The 19222-nt window shown below is 39.0% G+C and overlaps 1 protein-coding gene and 1 long non-coding RNA gene across 8 annotated transcripts in view; one reads left to right on the forward strand and one right to left on the reverse strand.

Moving 5' to 3' along the window:
- lyst (lysosomal trafficking regulator) overlaps positions 1 to 19222 on the reverse strand; it is an 82145-nt gene that overhangs the window by 29407 nt on the left and 33516 nt on the right. For all 7 annotated transcript variants that reach the window (XR_003410669.2, XM_035531776.1, XM_035531777.1 and 4 more), the window contains 15 exons: positions 18075 to 18141; positions 17605 to 17714; positions 16741 to 17110; positions 16380 to 16536; positions 16069 to 16242; positions 15538 to 15701; positions 12494 to 12684; positions 10445 to 10693; positions 10072 to 10245; positions 6846 to 6995; positions 6560 to 6697; positions 5879 to 6077; positions 5480 to 5608; positions 3763 to 4486; positions 2030 to 2210 (listed from right to left, as the gene is read on the reverse strand). Coding sequence is in view for 6 of the 7 variants with exons in the window: in XM_035531776.1 (XP_035387669.1) it covers positions 2030 to 2210; positions 3763 to 4486; positions 5480 to 5608; positions 5879 to 6077; positions 6560 to 6697; positions 6846 to 6995; positions 10072 to 10245; positions 10445 to 10693; positions 12494 to 12684; positions 15538 to 15701; positions 16069 to 16242; positions 16380 to 16536; positions 16741 to 17110; positions 17605 to 17714; positions 18075 to 18141 (3177 nt within the window). In the remaining variant the exon portion in view is untranslated. The remainder of the gene's footprint in view (positions 1 to 2029; positions 2211 to 3762; positions 4487 to 5479; positions 5609 to 5878; positions 6078 to 6559; positions 6698 to 6845; positions 6996 to 10071; positions 10246 to 10444; positions 10694 to 12493; positions 12685 to 15537; positions 15702 to 16068; positions 16243 to 16379; positions 16537 to 16740; positions 17111 to 17604; positions 17715 to 18074; positions 18142 to 19222) is intronic.
- On the forward strand, positions 171 to 2060 carry LOC113577750. The gene is made up of 4 exons (XR_003410670.2): positions 171 to 610; positions 756 to 823; positions 1206 to 1350; positions 1978 to 2060. It is a non-coding gene; the product is annotated as an uncharacterized LOC113577750 (long non-coding RNA).

Here is a 19222-nt window from a genome sequence, read left to right on the forward strand (position 1 = left end):
AATTACATTATCTGTGTCCTAAGTAAGTAAAAATTAGCCCAGTCTAAACCTTCAAAACACTTCAATACAGGGGTAACTCCAGGCAAGACTGACTGCAAAATGTCAAAAGTCAAATTTATTTATATAGTGCTTTTTACAACAGATGTTGTCACAAAGCAGCTTTACAAATGTTCGAGTCCAAGCCTCCAGTGAGCAAGCCAAGGGTGATGGTGGCAAGGAAAAACTCCCTAGAGCATGAGTGTTACGTGCCGTGTTCTTTTGGTGCGTGTGTTCTAGATTCACTGCCAGGATTTCCCCCTGTTTGAGACTCTGCCCCATTCCTCGCCGGGTTTTCCAGCAAACTGCTTCTGCTATTTAATGGCCCCTCCCAGAAGAGGAAGAGAGGAAAAGAAGGGAGACTGTTTTTGTTGGTTTTGCGTTTTCTGGTTGTTTGGCTTGTTATTGCAATTTTGTCTGACCTCGTTTTCCCCATTTTAGACTTCATCTTTGGCTTCACCCCTCCTGCTTCGGTAGCTGTTTTATAGGTTTGTTTAGGGTGTATTTCTTTTTTCCATTAGTGTGGGTTTTGTTTATTGTTTTTGCCTGGGTCACTCCTGAAGAAATTGCACCAGTAAGACTTTTTGTAAATAATATCCTCTGTAAAATATAACATACAGGAGACTTCCATTTGTGCTTCTGTTTTGTTAATATTTGCTTTTCACAACTTACATTCTGTTAGCCGTTCCCATTTCTTTTTTCTTGTTACGACCTCACAGCATAGATGGGGTCGTAACATGAGGAAGAAAGCTTGTGAGGAACCATGATGTGCCAACGTCTGATACAGGTGCTACAACAATATTAACAAGAAACAAAGTCTGAACATTGGAATTACACTACAAGGACAGACTCTTTTAGTTAATCTTGGAGCAGTACAGTGCACAGATCCAGAATCCTGAAGCATAGCACCACTCATGTCACAAACAAATCCTGCTGCCTGGCAAAGGAAGTAAGAGAACTCTGAATCATATTACAACAAAACCAGCACTCAGCAAGGAGTGCTGGTCAGATGACAGACCCATGAATTTCCAGCACTCTGGATGCAGATATCAGATTATGAGTCTTTCTTTAGAAAGGATAGCCGGCCTGACAGGGATTTCTCACAAATTATAAGAAAAAAACAAAAACAAAACATGGTTAGTAGAATATATTTTTGTATATTCATCCAGATTCCTGTTCAAGGCCTTGCAATCCAGAATGGATCCGCTTTTCTGGAAAAGGAAATCTACTCTCTGCAGAGGCCAATATACATCTGCATTTGACCACTCCTTTTCTGAAGTGGGCAGCATTTTCAGTAGAAGTACTGCTCTTCTGGTACAGTCTATAAATAGATTTTAAATATTAGTTTGTCCTCGTACCCTGTTCACTATACAACCTGGCTGCCTGATTCTTTTAAGGTTATTTAAACTTTATTGAGATGGGATTAGTTTTACATGGGGAGGTGGTGGTATTGTAATTATTACCAGCACACCTTAGTTATTTTAAATTCATGTGACTTTTACCTACTATACAACAACTGATAAAAATAACCTCAGGTTATGTATGAATTAACCTATCAGCAAATATGACATATCCTGTGAAAAAGGAGTTTTTGCACATTTTTTCTCAGCATGGAAGAGCTTGAGGAACCATTTACTTTCGTTATATACTTTGGTCTGCTAATGTTCAAACCAAAGTTATTGCTTCAAAAAGCAGTTTTATTAAATTTTGCATAGGTGTGTGTACAATACATTAGCATTTGAGAGTGCATCATCAGTGTTGCATAGTATGTGAAAGGTTTAACACTCATCATTAACAGCAATAGTTTTCTTGGAATATCCATAAATTAATACAAATAAGTAAAGTTTTAACACTGTTAAATAGTTTTCACATCAAGCTACTGAAAAATTGCTCATTATGATTGCTGAACTGATTAGCTTCTGATTCATACTGATTGTACAGGTGTTCTCTTGCACTGAGGGGACAAAACAACTGCAATGAGCACAGGACTGACCTTCATCACCCCTTGCTGAATGAGAGGGGAGGAGTGGTTGACCAGGACAATGAGGGCCTCTGGTTGGATCAGTTTGTCCATCACCTCCTCCAGCATGAGATCTGGCAGCAACAGCAGGACACCTCTCAGTAGCTCATAAAGCCCACAGCAGATCAGTACCAAACAGTCCTCCGTTCCAGACCTCAAGAAAACAGGCAATGTTGATTTCATTAACTACAATAAAATGCCAAATTGATTCTGTAAATCTTGGTTCAAAGGAATGTAGTTGACCTGTTTTTATTAAATCATACAGCACAGTGACCATGTGACCTTGACTAATTTTCACTACTTTCATAACTTGTGTTTTTTTTGTTGTTGTTTTTTAAGTTTGGCTTTCTGTAGCCTAGCTGTTCTAGTTAGTTTAATTTAGTTCAGATTGACTTATTTGCTTTGTGTCAGGCAGCTGACATCAGCTCCCTCATGCACATAAGAATGAAGAAAATATTTTTGTAATGAATACCGGAAGAATATTTTAAATATGAAACTCCTCTTAACTTGGACATCATAAATAACTTGCCAACCTAATGAGGAGATACACCAGAAGGTTTGTAGCTTCATGGAAACTTTCTACAAATTTCTACAATTACTTTTTATGTTTGACATAAAAAGAAACATGTCAGAAACATTATGACTAAAAGGTGAGTACAAACCAAACCAATTTGTTTGAACAACAAACATCACCTCAATAACATACAAAATACGATATTTTGTATGTTATTGAGGTGATGTTTGTTGTTCAAACTCACGACTCATTGTCATCTCATGACAAGTCAGATAAAAACACCTACAAGGTTTTCTAATCACACACAGTTATACATCTTTAGAGATGATGTGTTATTAATGATTATCACTTTGGTTAAAAGGTATAGTGTACATTGTGAAGTTTATTTGATTATACAGTTATTTTAATATCTGCAATTACTTATAAGAAGGTTTAAGTAATTATAGGACCGTGTTTATGTGACACCGAATTCTTAGCATAAGATCTACAAATGTTGTAGCTAAAGTTCTGGCCCTACAGATGGAGGAAGTACAATCCTCAGTCAGCACTACCCACATTATTGTCCTCATCAAGCTGACATTACAACTGGTGCCAGCCATGTGCCAGCCACTGTCCTCCATTACAAGAAACAGGGTGCCAGTCAATTACTAACAGACAACATGTGGTACAGGAGGTGGTGGCCAGAGCCCAGAAAATAATAAAAAGCTGAATCCATAGCTGTCCTTTAAACAATGCGTGCACAGTGCAGACTTAACAAGTAAACATTTACAAAAGGGCTTAGGCTGAAATCCTGTTAAGAAAAAGTAAAAAAAAAAAAAGAAAGAGACACCTTTAGGCTAAATCTAACAAAACCATGATAAACATAAAATCAGAAACAAAACTGAATTATTTAGATCTGTTAACTGGAAGCAATAACAGATCTAAACACAAGAAAGAAAAAGAAAATGTAAGGGTTTACTGTAAAAGCTGCATTTTCATTTTCTCAGTGCATGAACATAACACATTTTCTAAAAATAAAGGAATGTGTACTATTAGTTGAAATCCTAGGTGTAAAATAGAGACTTGCAGACCCCAATACTAAGACACAAAGTAGTCAAACAAAAAAGTTACATTTAGGACATTAACTAACAGGCATATAATCATGAGTGCGTGAAGGACTGAAGATTCAAGGAAGTGTTGAAGTATCTCCTACCTGTCACCTGTGGAGTTGGCCTTGCTGTGCATCCTCTCATATCCAGGGGAGTAGGTGTAGCTCTCCCAGTCATCACATGGGGCAGGCCGGTCGGTCACACTGGGCCAACGAACAATGGCAAGAGAGCTATTCTGTGCTGGGAAGGCCAGGCCTAGGCTGGCCAGGTTGCTTTGGCTCCTTTGAAATGACTGAATGCCCTTTAAGCTGTCTGGCCTGCGCAGAGCCTCCTCCCCTGTCAAATGCCTGCGCTCCTCTGATTCTGTGCCAACGCTGCCCTCTGCTGAGCTGCCTGCTCGAGCTTCCTGGTCTTCCTCCATGCTGACAGAGGGCATCTGGGTGGCAGCCTCAACTCTGACCCCAGAAGGCGTTTGATGGCCCTCCTCAACCTCAACCCCAAACCCAGAGGGCATCTGGAGGACCTCCTCAACCCCCACCCCAACCATAGAAGGTGTATGATGGGTGTCCTCTATCCCCTTTGTGTCCTGAGAGTCGCAGATGGTTTTGACTGACTCACAGCTGCTAAGGAGGTTCTCGTTATCACCGTTGTCATTGCTGCTGAGGGCCTGCTGTGTCGTTAGGATCACTCCCTTGTCTGTATCAGGGGCTTCAGCAGAGCCTTGGTGGTGCAGATGGGCCACAAGGGCTGGGGAGGAGTAAGAAGAGGGAGAGGTAGGGAGAAGGGAGTGGTTGGCCCCTCCGTGCTCAAATGAAGAAGGCTGGTGCACTGTGGAACAAAGATATTCCATTAGTTTAGGAATGTGACCAAGGTTTGCAAAAGCTCCCTTAAACACCAAAAGATATGGACAGTAATTTATTTACCTTTTTTAATTTTAGCCATCTTATACCATTTTAAGTGAGCAAAGTACTGGCACAACAAATATTAAAACTAAAAATTAACACTAGTAAATAAAAGCTAGCATTTGTTTTACCAAAATAAATAAACAACCCTCAAATGGTTTGGTTTCAGTCTTCTTTTAGGAAAAAGTAGTTCATGCATGGTTGACTATAAATTTGGGAAATAACTTGGACATTCCAAAGTCTTTCACTGTTTCTTTCTTCCAAGATGTTTCAATTTTGTTGACAGCTGAAATATAACTATGCAGTGTCTGTCAGAGTTTGAATGAGCAGAAACAGGGCATTATATAACAGATGCCTAGCAGAAAATATGGACATGTGCTTTGTGGATTATTTTCGAAGCAATACAAGTTATTAGCAAAAAGATAAAGTATTTGCATTTAATTAAAATACTGCCAGGACCCACAGCTTCTGATTCAATCAGGCTCTGAATCAGCTCATATACAAAAACAGTTGCCAGTTGTGCAGGTACATGCCATGTGGCACAGAGAATGACATTTTAATTGAGATCACAGAAGAAAGAAAGACTCTACACATGCATATGCACACCTATTTTAAGTTAAACTATATAGATGGAAACCAGTAGTCAAAATGTCAGACAAAACAAATATCGACCTTGTTGATAGTGCACACAATCAGACAGATTTCCTGTTCCGAATACATGTCTGATATCTTGATAGATCCAAATAACATTTTACATACGAAATTAATGCCTTTTCTACTTCATAATATAATAAGACAATCATTTAATAAATATGGCTTTAGGTCACCTTAGCAATTTTAGCATAAACTAGCAACCGGTCTGCCTGAGCCTGGCACCTGCTATGATTGGACAGATGTGGTACATCGGTGACTGTGTTACCTTCGGCTCGTGTTTCAGGAAAGGGGTTTGGGGAGAGAGAGAACACAGAGCTGCTTGCTGACTTCCCTCCATTGCTGGAATGGCGCAGATACATCATGGACTGAACTTTCTCCTGGTAAAGCTTACCATCTTGAGAGAAAGATTAATGGCAAAAGTTAGTAGATATTAAAGCGTCTGGTAGAATATAGTGTGGCCAAATGTTTATACGAGATTTATGTTATCGGTTGACACATTTCACTACCAGATATCTAATGTCTCCAGCTGTAATCATTGAGGTAAATTACATAGGTGTTAACTGACAAAAATAATGTTTAATTAATAACGATAAATAAGTCTTTGCACAGAGACTCCATCCAGCCATCCATCCATCCATCCTCTTGCAGTTATAAGTTGACCCACCAATATGCAAGGAGAAGTAAAAGCTGGAAGGTGTATGGCACACATAGGTGTTTGTAGGTGGGTGCACAGCCAACAGAAAGTTAAAGAGTAGTCGCAGCAGGTCCAAGTCGGGAGGAGAGCCTAACACCTCCTGAATGATTTTTACAAAGGAAAGGCAGACTTCCTGTGGGATGGAAGTGAGGTGCTCGTCCCGATTCTCCTATGAGAGGCAATGGAGGATAGTGGTTATAGAAATACAAGAAGAGAAAGGATTTAATATGACATAGGCATATATCTTGGCCACTTGAAACTTGAATAGTTTTTGCAAATCATTTTGGAAATGGCTACAATATAACATATTCTAACCAACCATGAATAGTTACATCACCTGCTATATTGGACATTCATTAGTGTTTTGTGACCATTCAAAAAGGCATCCACGGTTTAACAAATGTAAAAATTAAACATGCAGGTCTATCCTTTTGAAATGCAAGGTTATATCAAGCATTCAGTGGTATTTTGGCATATCAAAATCACTAAGGTAATGTTATCATAAAAACCTATTTGATTTATTTTGGCATTTGCAAAGACACAGTAAACAGATTTTCTATCATTTTGAGTTTCCTCTTGACATCTATGTGTATGGTATAAGGGAATTCACAAGAGAATAGGGAAGTGAAGGTGCTGAATGGTGGCTCTCACCTGCAGAACCTGGCAGGTGAGCAGGAAGCGGTGCACGACCTGGCCTTTAAGAAGCTGCTGGATGTTGAATGTCTGTTGAGGATGGTTCACTCTGATCAGGATCTCCAGAGCAGCCAGCAAAGTCTCCCACACTCCACCCTACCATATGCAAAGGACATTAACAGTAAGCATTCTATTGTTTTTTGGGGGGAATATTGATGGTTTAATAATTCCCCTTTTTGCCATGTAAATATGGTGGTTCAATATAAAAAGAAATGTGTGCCCATTAGTTTGTGAGCATGTGTACTTGAGCTTTGGCCCATATCTTCCAGTCCAGTAGTATTTCAGAGAGCAGTCTGAGGTCCTGCACCACAGCAGTGGACTCAGTGTCCAGATGCCACTGGCCATCCACTCCCACTGTTAGAATAGTGCCGGAGCAGCAGCCATGCAGCAGAGTCTACCAATGCAAGCATGGAAATTTACATGGTGGATTCAGAATAAATGTGGACATCAAGGGTGCTTTAAATAATGTTCAGCTATACTTTATTTTGTATTTGCATTAATCATAAACTGAAAAGAAAATTCTTAAAGTTGATGAAAATCAAGACTAAATCATGAAATGTAGCACTGGTCATTAAACTGATATTTGCCAATCAAATAAAAGCCAGAACTAGGGTGTCACAGTTGAAGAACGTGCAGAAAAAAGGAGGACGCAAAATCAAGTCTCGAACTGAAGAGTACAATGAAATGAACGAAAATAAAACCAAATATAATAGTACACTAACCACAACTAAAAAGGCCAACATAACAGTATTACTAATGATTGACAATCAAAGAAACGCAATATGCTTATAAAGGCAAAATAATAACAACATACAGGTGGTGCGATCACTGTGGCAAGACACCACCTGAATAAGGCATGGCAATAAACAAAAACAGACATACGTTTGACAAAAGATGAAACAAACAAAAAGCCATATGCAATCTAGCAGAGGCTGGGGTGGAGGGTAAAAGGTCTCATGTTCAGAAGCATGATATATGCACATGCACAGAATACAGATTTAAAGGACAAGAACTGCTTAATTAAGGACTACGTGTCAACTCCATCTTACCTAACTTGGTCCAATCAATAGTACTTCAAGTGCATCATTAACTTCACTATTATGGGAAGTGGTGAAAAACCTGGGTGGCACTATTGACTCAATCCTTTGATGCAACATTTAAATAACATTATAAACCAGGTAAATAATCCTTGGTATAAATGGTAAAATATTGTTAGAATAAGGAAAATGCTACATTTACATTTACGGAATTTAGTAGATGTTCTTATCCAAAGCGACTTACAAAAGTGCCTTGTCATTTACTCAGAGAATACATCCTAGCCAGTACAGTAGGCTAGAATCCAAGTTACCTTTAAACTAGAATACTGTAGAAATACAGGGATCAATGCTGATGCCTAGAAGTGCAAAATACATAAGCTCTATCTCAGGCAACAATCAGTGCAATAAACATTAAGTACTAGAGGTAGTTAACATAGGAGCAGTGCAATAAACAATACCCTACAGTGCAATAAACAATACCCTACAACAAGTACAAGAGTTTTAGTTAGTCAACATATGAGCAGGGTCAGTGATCATTTAAATAATCCACAAATAGATGGATCTTCAGTCTGCGTTTGAAGACTGCAAGGGACTCTGCTGTCCAGACAGCAAGCAGAAGTTCATTCCACCATCTAGTAGCCAGGACAGAGAATAGTCTCGATGCTTGTCTTCCATGAGACTTGAAGCATGGTATTTCAAGATGACCCATATTTGAGGTTTGAAGAATTCAAGGTGTGGATCGGGCTTTGACCATTGACATCATGTATAAAGGGGCTGGTCCATTTTTGGCTTTGTAGGCAAGCATCGACTTTTTTTTGTGTGAATGTGTAAAATTCGGATGATTGAAGATCAGTCATGCTGCTGCATTCTGGACAAGTTGTAGAGCTCTGATGGCTCTTGGAGGAAGACCAGCAAGTAGCGAGTTGCAGTAGTCTAGCTCTGAGATTACAAGAGACCGGGCAGTAACCGGGCAGCTTACTGTGAGAGAAAGGCCCGACTCCTTCATATATTACAAAGGAGAAATCTGCAAGACCGGGTCAGATTTGAAACATGAGTTGAGAATGACAACTGGTTGTCCAAAGTTATGCCTAGGCTACGAGCAGCTTCAGATGGTGATACCAGGGAGTTCTCAAAGGAAACTGTGAGGTCATGGTAAGGGCTGGGAGTTCCTGGGATGTACAGAAGTTCAATATTCTCTTCATTTGATGCCAAGATTTGATGCCAGTTTATGCCTTTACAACCTTAAAGCTGGACTAATGTTGGTGGGCCTGTTTAAGAGTGTGGGACAGTCACAGCTGTAATTAATTACCTGATGTCATAGATGTATAGATGGTACAGAAAAAGAGTTAGCAAAAACAATGGTTTTTGGCCCATGGCACTAGTTATGGGCATGTGTGGCAATGGAGCCACAATTCTTTTAAGCTTTTCCTATCACTTGTCCAATATCGCCAGATATTCATATTACTAACAGTTTTAATAGATCAACAGTAAGGCATAGTTTCTTTTTTGAGCTCTGATTCCTCTCAAGATTTTCTCCTTGTGCAGTCTCAGGGAACTTTTCATTGCCATTGTTGCCTCTTCTTCATTAAGGACCTGAGTGCCTGTACAGCTGCTTTGTGATGGTGTCAAAAGAAGTGAATTGAGCTGAACTGGTTTCTACAGCCAGGAGAAACAATTTCCTGGCTGACTATATTTAGGCTTATGAGGTGGCCAGACTATTAGAATCATTACACATGCATTATTTAGCAGCTATCAGAAGACAGGATAACTTCATGTTAACTCTGTGTATTAAAAAAAAAAACAGATTTTATCAGATAAGTCTGATGGAGATACAACATTAGATTTAAACATTCTTATAATACTCTAGGTTAGTACTCAAGATAGTATTTTAGGCTCTAATAAATGGCATCATCAGAAAACATGGCTAAATAGGCATCCATACAAACAAAATTAATAAACTATCAACTTTTGAAGATGTAATATGTGTGTAGATAATGAACATGTAGATAAACTGATCGAGCCATTATATGTTTCTATAGGATGTGATATCTACATAAAAAACAGGAGAATCCATTATCCCTGGATTAAATGAAATGAATTAAATAAATAATGATTAAAAATAAATAAAGATTAAATTATGAATTTGTCATAACTACGTATTTCTAGCCAATCTAATATGTAAATTCTAGTGTCTTTGTTTCAGCAACAGGTTGACAAGCTAAAATGTGCACTTACACTTAAACACTAAGCCTAGCATGGCATGAATAAAGAGAAGAGTCTATACAAACTGCCTGCATTAACACACATAACCAGCAGGCTGCACTGTTTAATGCAACTTACAAGCTCTGAGCAAAGATGTAGAGAATATTATTGTATTTTCACATGAATTCTTGCTATTGCTTACAAAGTCTTGAAAGTTTAATGTATGCTCACCTTAAGAATATGATATCCTACAATGCACTTAGTCTTGATAAGGACCTGATGAATCATGGAATAACCAAGACAACACTCCATCTCGTGTATGCGATGTTGATTACACTTGACAAGCGACAACAGCACCTGCAGAGCCAGTGCTTGAGTTCTCTCACAATTACTCAACTCCACCACCTAATTGAGAAAGAGGAAGAGAAAGAGGCTTTATTAAACTATTACACAGTTAACTCTATAAACCAGTGTACAAATATGAAAAATTACCTCTATACACACTAAAAGTGTTTTAGGTAAAGTCACCAGTTTGCCAGACAAACATGTCAAAAATGATAAAATTCCAAACCGCTTAGCAAGGTCTGTGAGGAGAGTCAATTACCCGAGCAAAGAGGAAGACGAATGCACCAGTGCCTCCAATCATATGGAGGCAGCTGTGGAGGCCATGGGGCTGGGTAGCCTGTAGACTCCTGAGTGAAGGAGGCTCAAGCATGGAGCTCTGTGCCTCTTTAACACTGAAAGGCCTCTGGGTAGGGACAGGTGTCTTGGCCTGGCCCTTCAGACGGATGACGGGTTCATAGATGGTGTAGACAGATGGGCTGCTGGGTGAGTATACAACTGCCAGGCTCTCCTGAAACCAGAGGATGTAAGATTTGTCATTGAGGTAATGTTAAATCAATTCCTACAGGTTGCTCATGGCTTCTGAGCAAACAGTCACTTGCACTTTAATCACTGGGAGACTTTAACTGTTATCATAAAACAAATAAAACAAATAATTTCCATAATTACACAGTCCACAATACATTTGCATGTGAATCCCAGGAACAACTGCTGCTAATTAAAGCATAACATCAGTGGAGGAGGGCTTAGTTCAATAAGCAATATTGTGTTTTGAGTACTCAAACAAAATTGACACTTGTTATTCTAAGGGTATGACAGTAATATCCACTTCAACTGGTTAAAACCAGTTTTTAATTGTAGAACAAAATAAAATATCTCATTGTACAAGTACAATAAGGTAGTTTGGAACTGATATTTCGAATCATATTTTCATCATGTATTCACACTATTTTCTATAATGACTGGTATGGAGCTTGTGTCATTCAAGGGCATCATGTAATGTATTTCACAGGTTTTCATATCTCTTGTACAATATTCTTGCAGCTGCATTACACAGAATGTATGCCACAGGTTTTGTGCAAGATCTGTGTTGCACAAATCTAAATGGTTTCTTTTCATACAAAGACTTGCACATTTCAGTTACACTCAAGGCATCATAGGTTGGAGACAGCTTTACATTGTGCCTTGAAAAAGTATTCAACCCTCTTAAAAGTCATCAAATTTGTCTAGATTAGTTACACAGATTGTTCTAGTCAGTACTGTTTTCCAAACTATTAAACATGTCAGTAGCTCTTAGAAAAAAAAATGCTACTAGCTTTTTCAGACTAGAACTTGGTAGAACAATGCCTTGTTGCAACAGTGTCAAATTTCTTGGGATACATTTCTACTTGTTTTACATACCCTTGACACTTGATTTTCACCCATTCTTCCATGCATATTTGCTTCATTTCATACAGGCTGCTCTTTTCCCCACGTGGACCGCAATTTTCATATAGTGCCATAGATTCTAGAGTGAATTGAGATCTTTGACTTGCCCATTGTAGAACATGCACCTTTTTGTTTTTCAACCTAGGATCAATGTCCTGCTGGAAGCTGAATTTTCTCCCAAGCTTTTTTATTTTTATTTTTACTTTTTTTTAGCAAACTGAAGCAGGTTGTCTTGCGGCATCTCCTTGCATTTTGCACTACCCATCAATACTTTTAACAAGATGTCTGCTTAGGAAAAGCATGCCCCCAACATGTGGTTGGCACCACAATACTTCAGTGTTGGGATGGTGTTTGCTGATGAATGGCCAGTGACCCACATCTTGCTCTGATGCTGAGTTTGTTATAGGCAGTGCCTGGGTAGTATGATACAGCTTCCACTTCCTCACACATGATGCAACAGTGCTAACTGGGTAATTGAAATACTTGAATATTACTTTGTAGCTTTCGTCTATCTTGTGAATATCCAGCATTATCTCTAATGTCCTTAGAATTCTCTTTGGTTTTCATTTTTCACAGCTTTCCAGTTTCACAGTGTACACATGGTAAAACTGTGGGGAAAATATTTATTTATAATTTATTTATCTATTTATCCAAAGGTGAACATTTAAAAATTAATTTACAGGTAGATGCTAATTGTAAGCCAGTTTGTGTGCTAGTTATCTTTCATTTATGTAAAGCTTCCATAGCACAAGGGACAGATACTTATGCAAACATTTTTTCAGTTAGTAATTCTTGTCATAATATTTTCATACAAAAAGATTCAATAAGCTCATGTCACATTGAGGTCATGTTGTATGTAATCTTGAGGCAGTTTGAAACTTACGATAAGAAGCGACACATCTACTTCAGAACTTCTCATCAGTAGTTCCCGAATCTGCTCACACTGAAGACCATCCTGTGTAACATATTTAGAGAGTGTTCCGCTGGGCTTCCCATACTTGCATGGCATGATGGAAGTGAGGTCAGGGCCACTGGCATAAAGATAAAAAGCCTCCTCAGTGTTGATTTTGGAGCCTAAAACAACAAAGAGAAACAATTCTTGGCAAAACAGGAAAATCAGGTGTGGCCTAAGGGTTTAACTATACATGTTTTCAGGTTTGATATAATTTTCAATATAATATCATTAAACAATATAAAAACTGCCTCATATAACATTTTATACAGCATAAGTATGCATTTTTAACTGCAAAACCAAGCTATAAACAACTCCTAGAATATAAAAGTGACAACAAACCATTTGAGCATAGGTAGTTATCTTTCATTTGTGTAAAGCTTCCACAGCACAAGGCATGAATACTTACATTTACAGCATTTAGCTGACGCTTTTATATAATAATAATTTAAAAAAATAATTTAATTTAAAAAAAAAAAAAAAACACCTTACAATTATGACTGAATACAACTTGATCAATTGAGGGTTAAGGCTCAGTGGCCCAACAGAGGGGCTTGAACCGATTACAAGTCAAGTACCTTAACCATTGAGATACCACTGCCCTATACTTATGCACACAGCATTTTTGAGTTACTCTACTCTGATGCATGCAGATGGCTTTGATTACTGATATTAAAGACAACAATTGAGAGAGCCTTGGAAGAGACCAACATCTGTGGTCATTAAATTTTAATAAACCTATTTTTAACTAACATTTGTTCAATACAGGACAGAAATTGCTATTAATGTAGTGTGGCCAGTAAAAATGCTTCATAACTTTAAACTATATAAAGTATGTGCAGGCCAGTCAAGTTCTTCCACACCAAACTTGCTCATCCATGTTTTTATGGACCTTGCTTTGTGCACTGGTGTACTGTCATGTTGGAACATGAAGGGACTATCCCCAAACTGTTCCCACAAAGTCAATTGTCCAAAATATCTTGGTATGCTGAAGCATTAATGGTTTCTTTCACTGGAAATAAGGGGCTGAGCCCAACTCCTGAAAAACAAGCCCACACCATAATCCCCCCTCCACCAAACTTTACACTTGGCACAGTGCAGTCAGACAAGTACCATTCTCCTGGCAACTGCCAAACCCAGACTCATCCATTGGATTGCCAGACTGAGAAGCATGATTCATCACTCCAATGAACATGTCTCCACTGCTCTAGAGCCCAGTGGCGGCGTGCTTTACACCACTGCATCCGCTGCTTTGCACTGCACTTGGTGATGTAAGGCTTGGATGCAGCTGCTCAGCCATAGAGCGCTCTACTCACTGTTCTTGAGCTAATCTGAATGCCACATGAAGTTTGGCAGTCTATAGCAGTTGACCTCTGCGTACTGTGCTGACCGTGCTCTGTCATTTTACGTGGCCTACCACTTTGTGGCTTAGTTGCTGTCATTCCCAATTGCTTCCACTTTGTTATAATACCACTGACAGTTAACTGTGGAACATTTAGTAGCGAGGAAATTTCACAACTGGACATGTTACACAAGTGGCATCCTATCACGGTACCACGCTGGAATTCACTGAACTCCTGAGAGCGACCCATTCTTTCACAAATGTTTGTAGAAGTGGTCTGCATACCTAGGTGCTGGGTTTTATACACCTGTGGCACTGGAAGTGATTGGAACACCTGAATTCAATTATTTGGATGGGTGAGTAATACATGTGGCAATATAGTGTATAATGTGCATTGTATTTATATGGATCACTTCTATTGCATGATCTACCCTGTTGTGCAAAGTCTTTCATAATGGCACAAGAATGTTGAATTTAATTTAGGAATGATGCAACAGTTGCCTTTCAATGCATGCAAAAATTCCAAAAAAGGCCAAACAACCATTTCAGTAGTTTTAACTGTGATATGATAAATGCTTACAGCAAAGCAAAGCAAATGTAAATAATTATCATTGCACTTTTAAAAGTTTACCTTCAAGTATTGCTTTTTATTTAGCAGAGGTAATCTTCCATAATAAACTGATCTGAAAGATTACCATTAATTACCATTAGAGATCAAACATGCTATAGGAACAAGGGACAAAAAGTGTATGATCACTGATGTTAAGACAGAAATGGAAGTCAACGAAGAATTCCAGGAGACATTTATCCTTCCAATTGCAATTCCTGCATTTGGCAGGTTAGCGATGGCCAGACTAGGATCATTCATAGCCAATTAGAAGCAACAGTATAGCCATTATCTCAGGAAGCATTCTCTGTTTGTGGGAATGTAGAAGACACACCAGCTACAAACAAACAGTGACCAGTTCCCTCCCATCAGCAATCACAAAATATCAAAAAGAACTGAAAAAGATGTCCAGTCCCACATAACAGGGTAAAAGGAATAGAACAGAAAGGAAAGGAACATTACACAACACCAAACAAGTGCCAACATAGCCATTCAGTAGTGAAATAAACACAACATGCTTGCAATGGGATAAGTCTACTGTTGCCAAAAAACAAAACAAAACACAAGAACACTATTACTAATGCCAAGGATGACTCTTCCATACTAAAGTGCTACTAGCTCCCCTTATGGAGAATGTCAACCTCCTAAATATACCCGAGTAAGGTACAACTCACAACAATAAGTTCAATCACATCTGTGATGGCCTCACCTGGTCAAGCTAATCATGAGGCATAGTGTCACACTGATGTAGTGCAACACAGTGCTACCTGAAACACATCAGCATTAGCACCTCAAAAATAAAAATAAAAAGCTCACAATCATCCACAATGGTAGACTACACCAACACAAACTGAACAAATATATGGTTATTTGTTGAAGATGACATGTAAAATAAAAGCCAAGGTTCACAAAAGATGGGGGAAAAAAAACAAAAAAAACAAAAACAAACCCAGATGTAACAAGGTCTCAAAAAGATGGATGGTTGGGGTTGTGGAAGAGGACCTCTGAGGCATCAAGGAGTCCTACCATTAAACAGGAGCAGGGTGCCCATATCCATGCGTGGGACCACAAGTTGAGGCAGCTCATCTGAAGCATTTAGGCAATGACCCAGCATACAGAAGGTCCTGTTACTATCAGATGACAGACTGGACTTCCTAGGAAGCGTGTAGTCCAGTGAGACCTTGCACTTTCTGAGGGAGGTACAGATGGAATTTATTGTAGTTTTTGTTGTATTTTACTGTTGTTACCAAGTTAAATAAATGCAAACTAGACAGAAACACCCAAAGATTCTACTTGCTACTTTGCTCTATAGCTGCCCTAAACTAATTTATAAGAATATCAATTCAGCATTGACTAGCTTCTGCGCCAAAATCTTTTTACAATTACATTTATGTTAGAGAAACACAAGAAATGATCATGCACTGCAGTCAACAAAGTCTTTTAAAGTTATGTGGTTGGCTAAATATGCAGTCATCAAAAAATACAAGTCTAGAAATTTGCATTGTTTATTCAAATCGATCGAATCAGCTTTTGTGTGGGATGTTACAGCTCACTTACTTGATGCCACACACCCAGAGCACCACACAACCACGAATGTTCTTCTTGCCCTCAGGCTGCTGTGTGTAGGTAAGTGCCAAATGCTGCCAGTGGCCTGCAGTCAGCAATCCCTCATCAGACTCAGTCTGAGCCAACAGACCAGCTTTCATCTCATCATTGGGATCAATGCAGATCCTTCAACCAGAAATCCAGTAGAATAGCTCATTCATCATTAATCCATAAAACAACCTTTCTCAAAATGGGAACACCAGGAATATATATTCTGAAAAGCACTAGCACAGACAAAATTCACATCTTTTATGGCATGATACCTGAAGGTGCAGGCTCCAGTAGAGGTATCTGTCCAGACCTGCAGCATCAAAGCTTTGGAGCCCAAGGAGAGAACATGTAGAAGGCCCTTCTCCCCCTGCCATTCATCCAACTGAGAGGCCCCATATTGGACCGCGTCATCCCGTCTCAGCTCTTCACCTGAAATATGCAGTCACAAAAAACATACACAGTCAAATGTGGCTGCACTGTTAAGAGTGTAAAGGTGCAAGCAAATAATGTGGTCAGTGAATAAAACAAATCAATGAAGGAACAACAAAAAAAATGCAGGGTGGATCATCACTCATATAAGGCAAGGAAAAGGCAAAAGCACTAAAACCAACACCTGTGGAAGTTTCTTCATACCTCTGTATAGCCGCTCCTCCTCATCCTCATTCTTCATGACTCGTACCCAGAGTGAGGCACTGAAGCCACTGGCCATGTGTGGCCAGCAATTCTGCCCCACCAAAGCAAGGTGGAGGGGAGCAATGTGCCAGGGGGAAGCACGCAAGTGCCCAGGCCGTCCATCGCCCTCGGCCCTGCTTGCACACAGCTTGCCCCTCCACAGCATGCTCATTCCTGCTCTGGCTACGGTCACTCCATTGGTCTTTGGCCCTACAGAGATGCTGGTGCCTGGGAGGCCAACATCCAGGAGCATAGGGAAGGACAGGTAGTGCAAGGGCTCTGTATCTGTGTTAGCCTCCACCACCTGGAGAAGGCCTTTCAGCAAGATCTCCTTGAAAAGAGGTGAAAACAAGAACTGGGTGAAACTACAGTACAGTATGGAAACTACAGTGAGCCAGGCTGGAGTGAAACTATGAAACTATGATGCGTCAATTTAGCAGTGCAACATCAGAGTTACAGTGAGAGGAGCAGCAGACAGGAATAGCTAAATACATCATCTTTGAAACTCTAGAAGTACATGAAAAGTTTCAATCATCCAAGTGAGTGGATGTGTAGCAGGAGCATATCAAGATTTCTGGATTTGTGGTGTAATCCTGAAGATGTTTGAGTAGTTATCATCAGTTCAAGTCCTACCACTTATGTGAACTTATAAAAATGAGTATGAAGAATCTTAAAATGCCCAATAGAAATGATGTACATTAGGATTTTTTAGACATTATGCAAGTACTCCATCCTTTGGTTCTAGTCTTAATATGTGCATCCTGCTAAAAGTGTATTTGATAGTTTATGGCCGTTCACTGGAATGTAAACTGAGGAAGCACTTACAGTGGGAGGTGCCTTCTCCAGGAAGAGACGGATCAATAAGGCCAGCTCTTCAGCTGTGATCCTACTGCTCACCATGGCAACCAACAGCTCCAGCAGCACTGTCTGGCACTCTACAGGGAACAGAGCATCTATTAGACCCACATACATTCACAGAAACAAACCAGTCCCACACACATTGCCTCAATTTAAGAAATTTACTTTACTGACAAATCCTAATTTGTAGAATGACTGCAGCATCAAGCAAATATTAACACGATTACACAATTAATCTTATGAGCACCAATAACTTGTTGCATGAAGGTGCTGACCAATCTCAGAACTCCCCTTTTGTAGTCTTTTGTAGTTCAAGTTCACAATGGCCATCAAATCATTTTTGCTTAATAGTTCAGTTTTGACCTATGGTAGATAATCCTGAGTTATACACATACCCATCCAAAATATAAACGTTTTAGAACTGTAGGAATACACACCTTTATAGCAGGGATCTGACTGACTAAGTATGTTCTGAAAGCCAGTAAGAATGGTTTTCACAGCACCCTGTTGAGAAATGAAGAGAGCTGCATTAATGCACATTTCTTTACAATTCCTGAACCATTTGCAAAATCATCACACAGTTTAAATATTTTACTTCTTTGTCAATTTTAGATTGGTGAATTTGCAGAAATGACCAGTTCCATTTCACCCCAGATTTCTCCCTACTGGCTTATGCAGGAAGTCCATAAAGTAATTTTTCATTACCTTTGACTACTTTTGAAACACCTCAGCTAGTGTCATGTGTCAAATGAAAAGGAAAGCTAAATAAGCCTTCTAAATGCATACTGTTCAGTTGCTCATTTAATCTAACTGTCATAATCTAACTACCCTACAATCATGCCTCTCTATTATACTCCCTAATAAGCAAAAAATAATCATCATATTTCACAGCAAGTTTATTGAATTCCTGCAAGTTAATTTAATGTGATTATTTCCTCACAGCAGGGACAGGGAATCCTATCTGCAAAAGGCTTTTGTTTCAACTAAGAAGGACCCTGCCTAATACAAATAATCAATTATTTAAAGAACAGCATCTTAAACAAGTAGAACAAGTTGTACTGCTGCTTGGTTGTTGTTTTTTTTAAATAAGTTTTTAACAATTAGCATGAGTTAAATACATATGTAATGACTTATGCTAAATTAAAAATGTCAAGCTGTACTTTAACCAACTGAAGCATTTAATCTCAAAACACAAATACCTTTGTTAGTGTCCTTTAGAGCTACAGAACAAATCTCTCATCAACAATTCTGACAGGACAGGATAATACCACTCTGATTCAAATTTCAGTTACCTATTATTTTCCCAACAGGTTTTAATCTGTCTGGGTCTGCAAACGTGTGGAAATATGATCACATTAATACTGCTAATTCTACTCTGTACAGCCAAACCCTGAGTTCTAGATATGTATCCCAAACACCTGAAAACAACTAATTGACTACTGCTCATATCTGTACTTCATATTAGGGAATACTGCATAAAGTATACATAAAGTACTGCATAAAGTATGCAGTATTGGTAAGTCCTTTACTATTGAATATTATTGCTTTTAACCAAAGCTAGAAACACAAAACAGCAGTGATGGAG

Source organism: Electrophorus electricus, chromosome 11 (assembly GCF_013358815.1).
Source record: "Electrophorus electricus isolate fEleEle1 chromosome 11, fEleEle1.pri, whole genome shotgun sequence".
NCBI lineage: Eukaryota > Metazoa > Chordata > Actinopteri > Gymnotiformes > Gymnotidae > Electrophorus > Electrophorus electricus.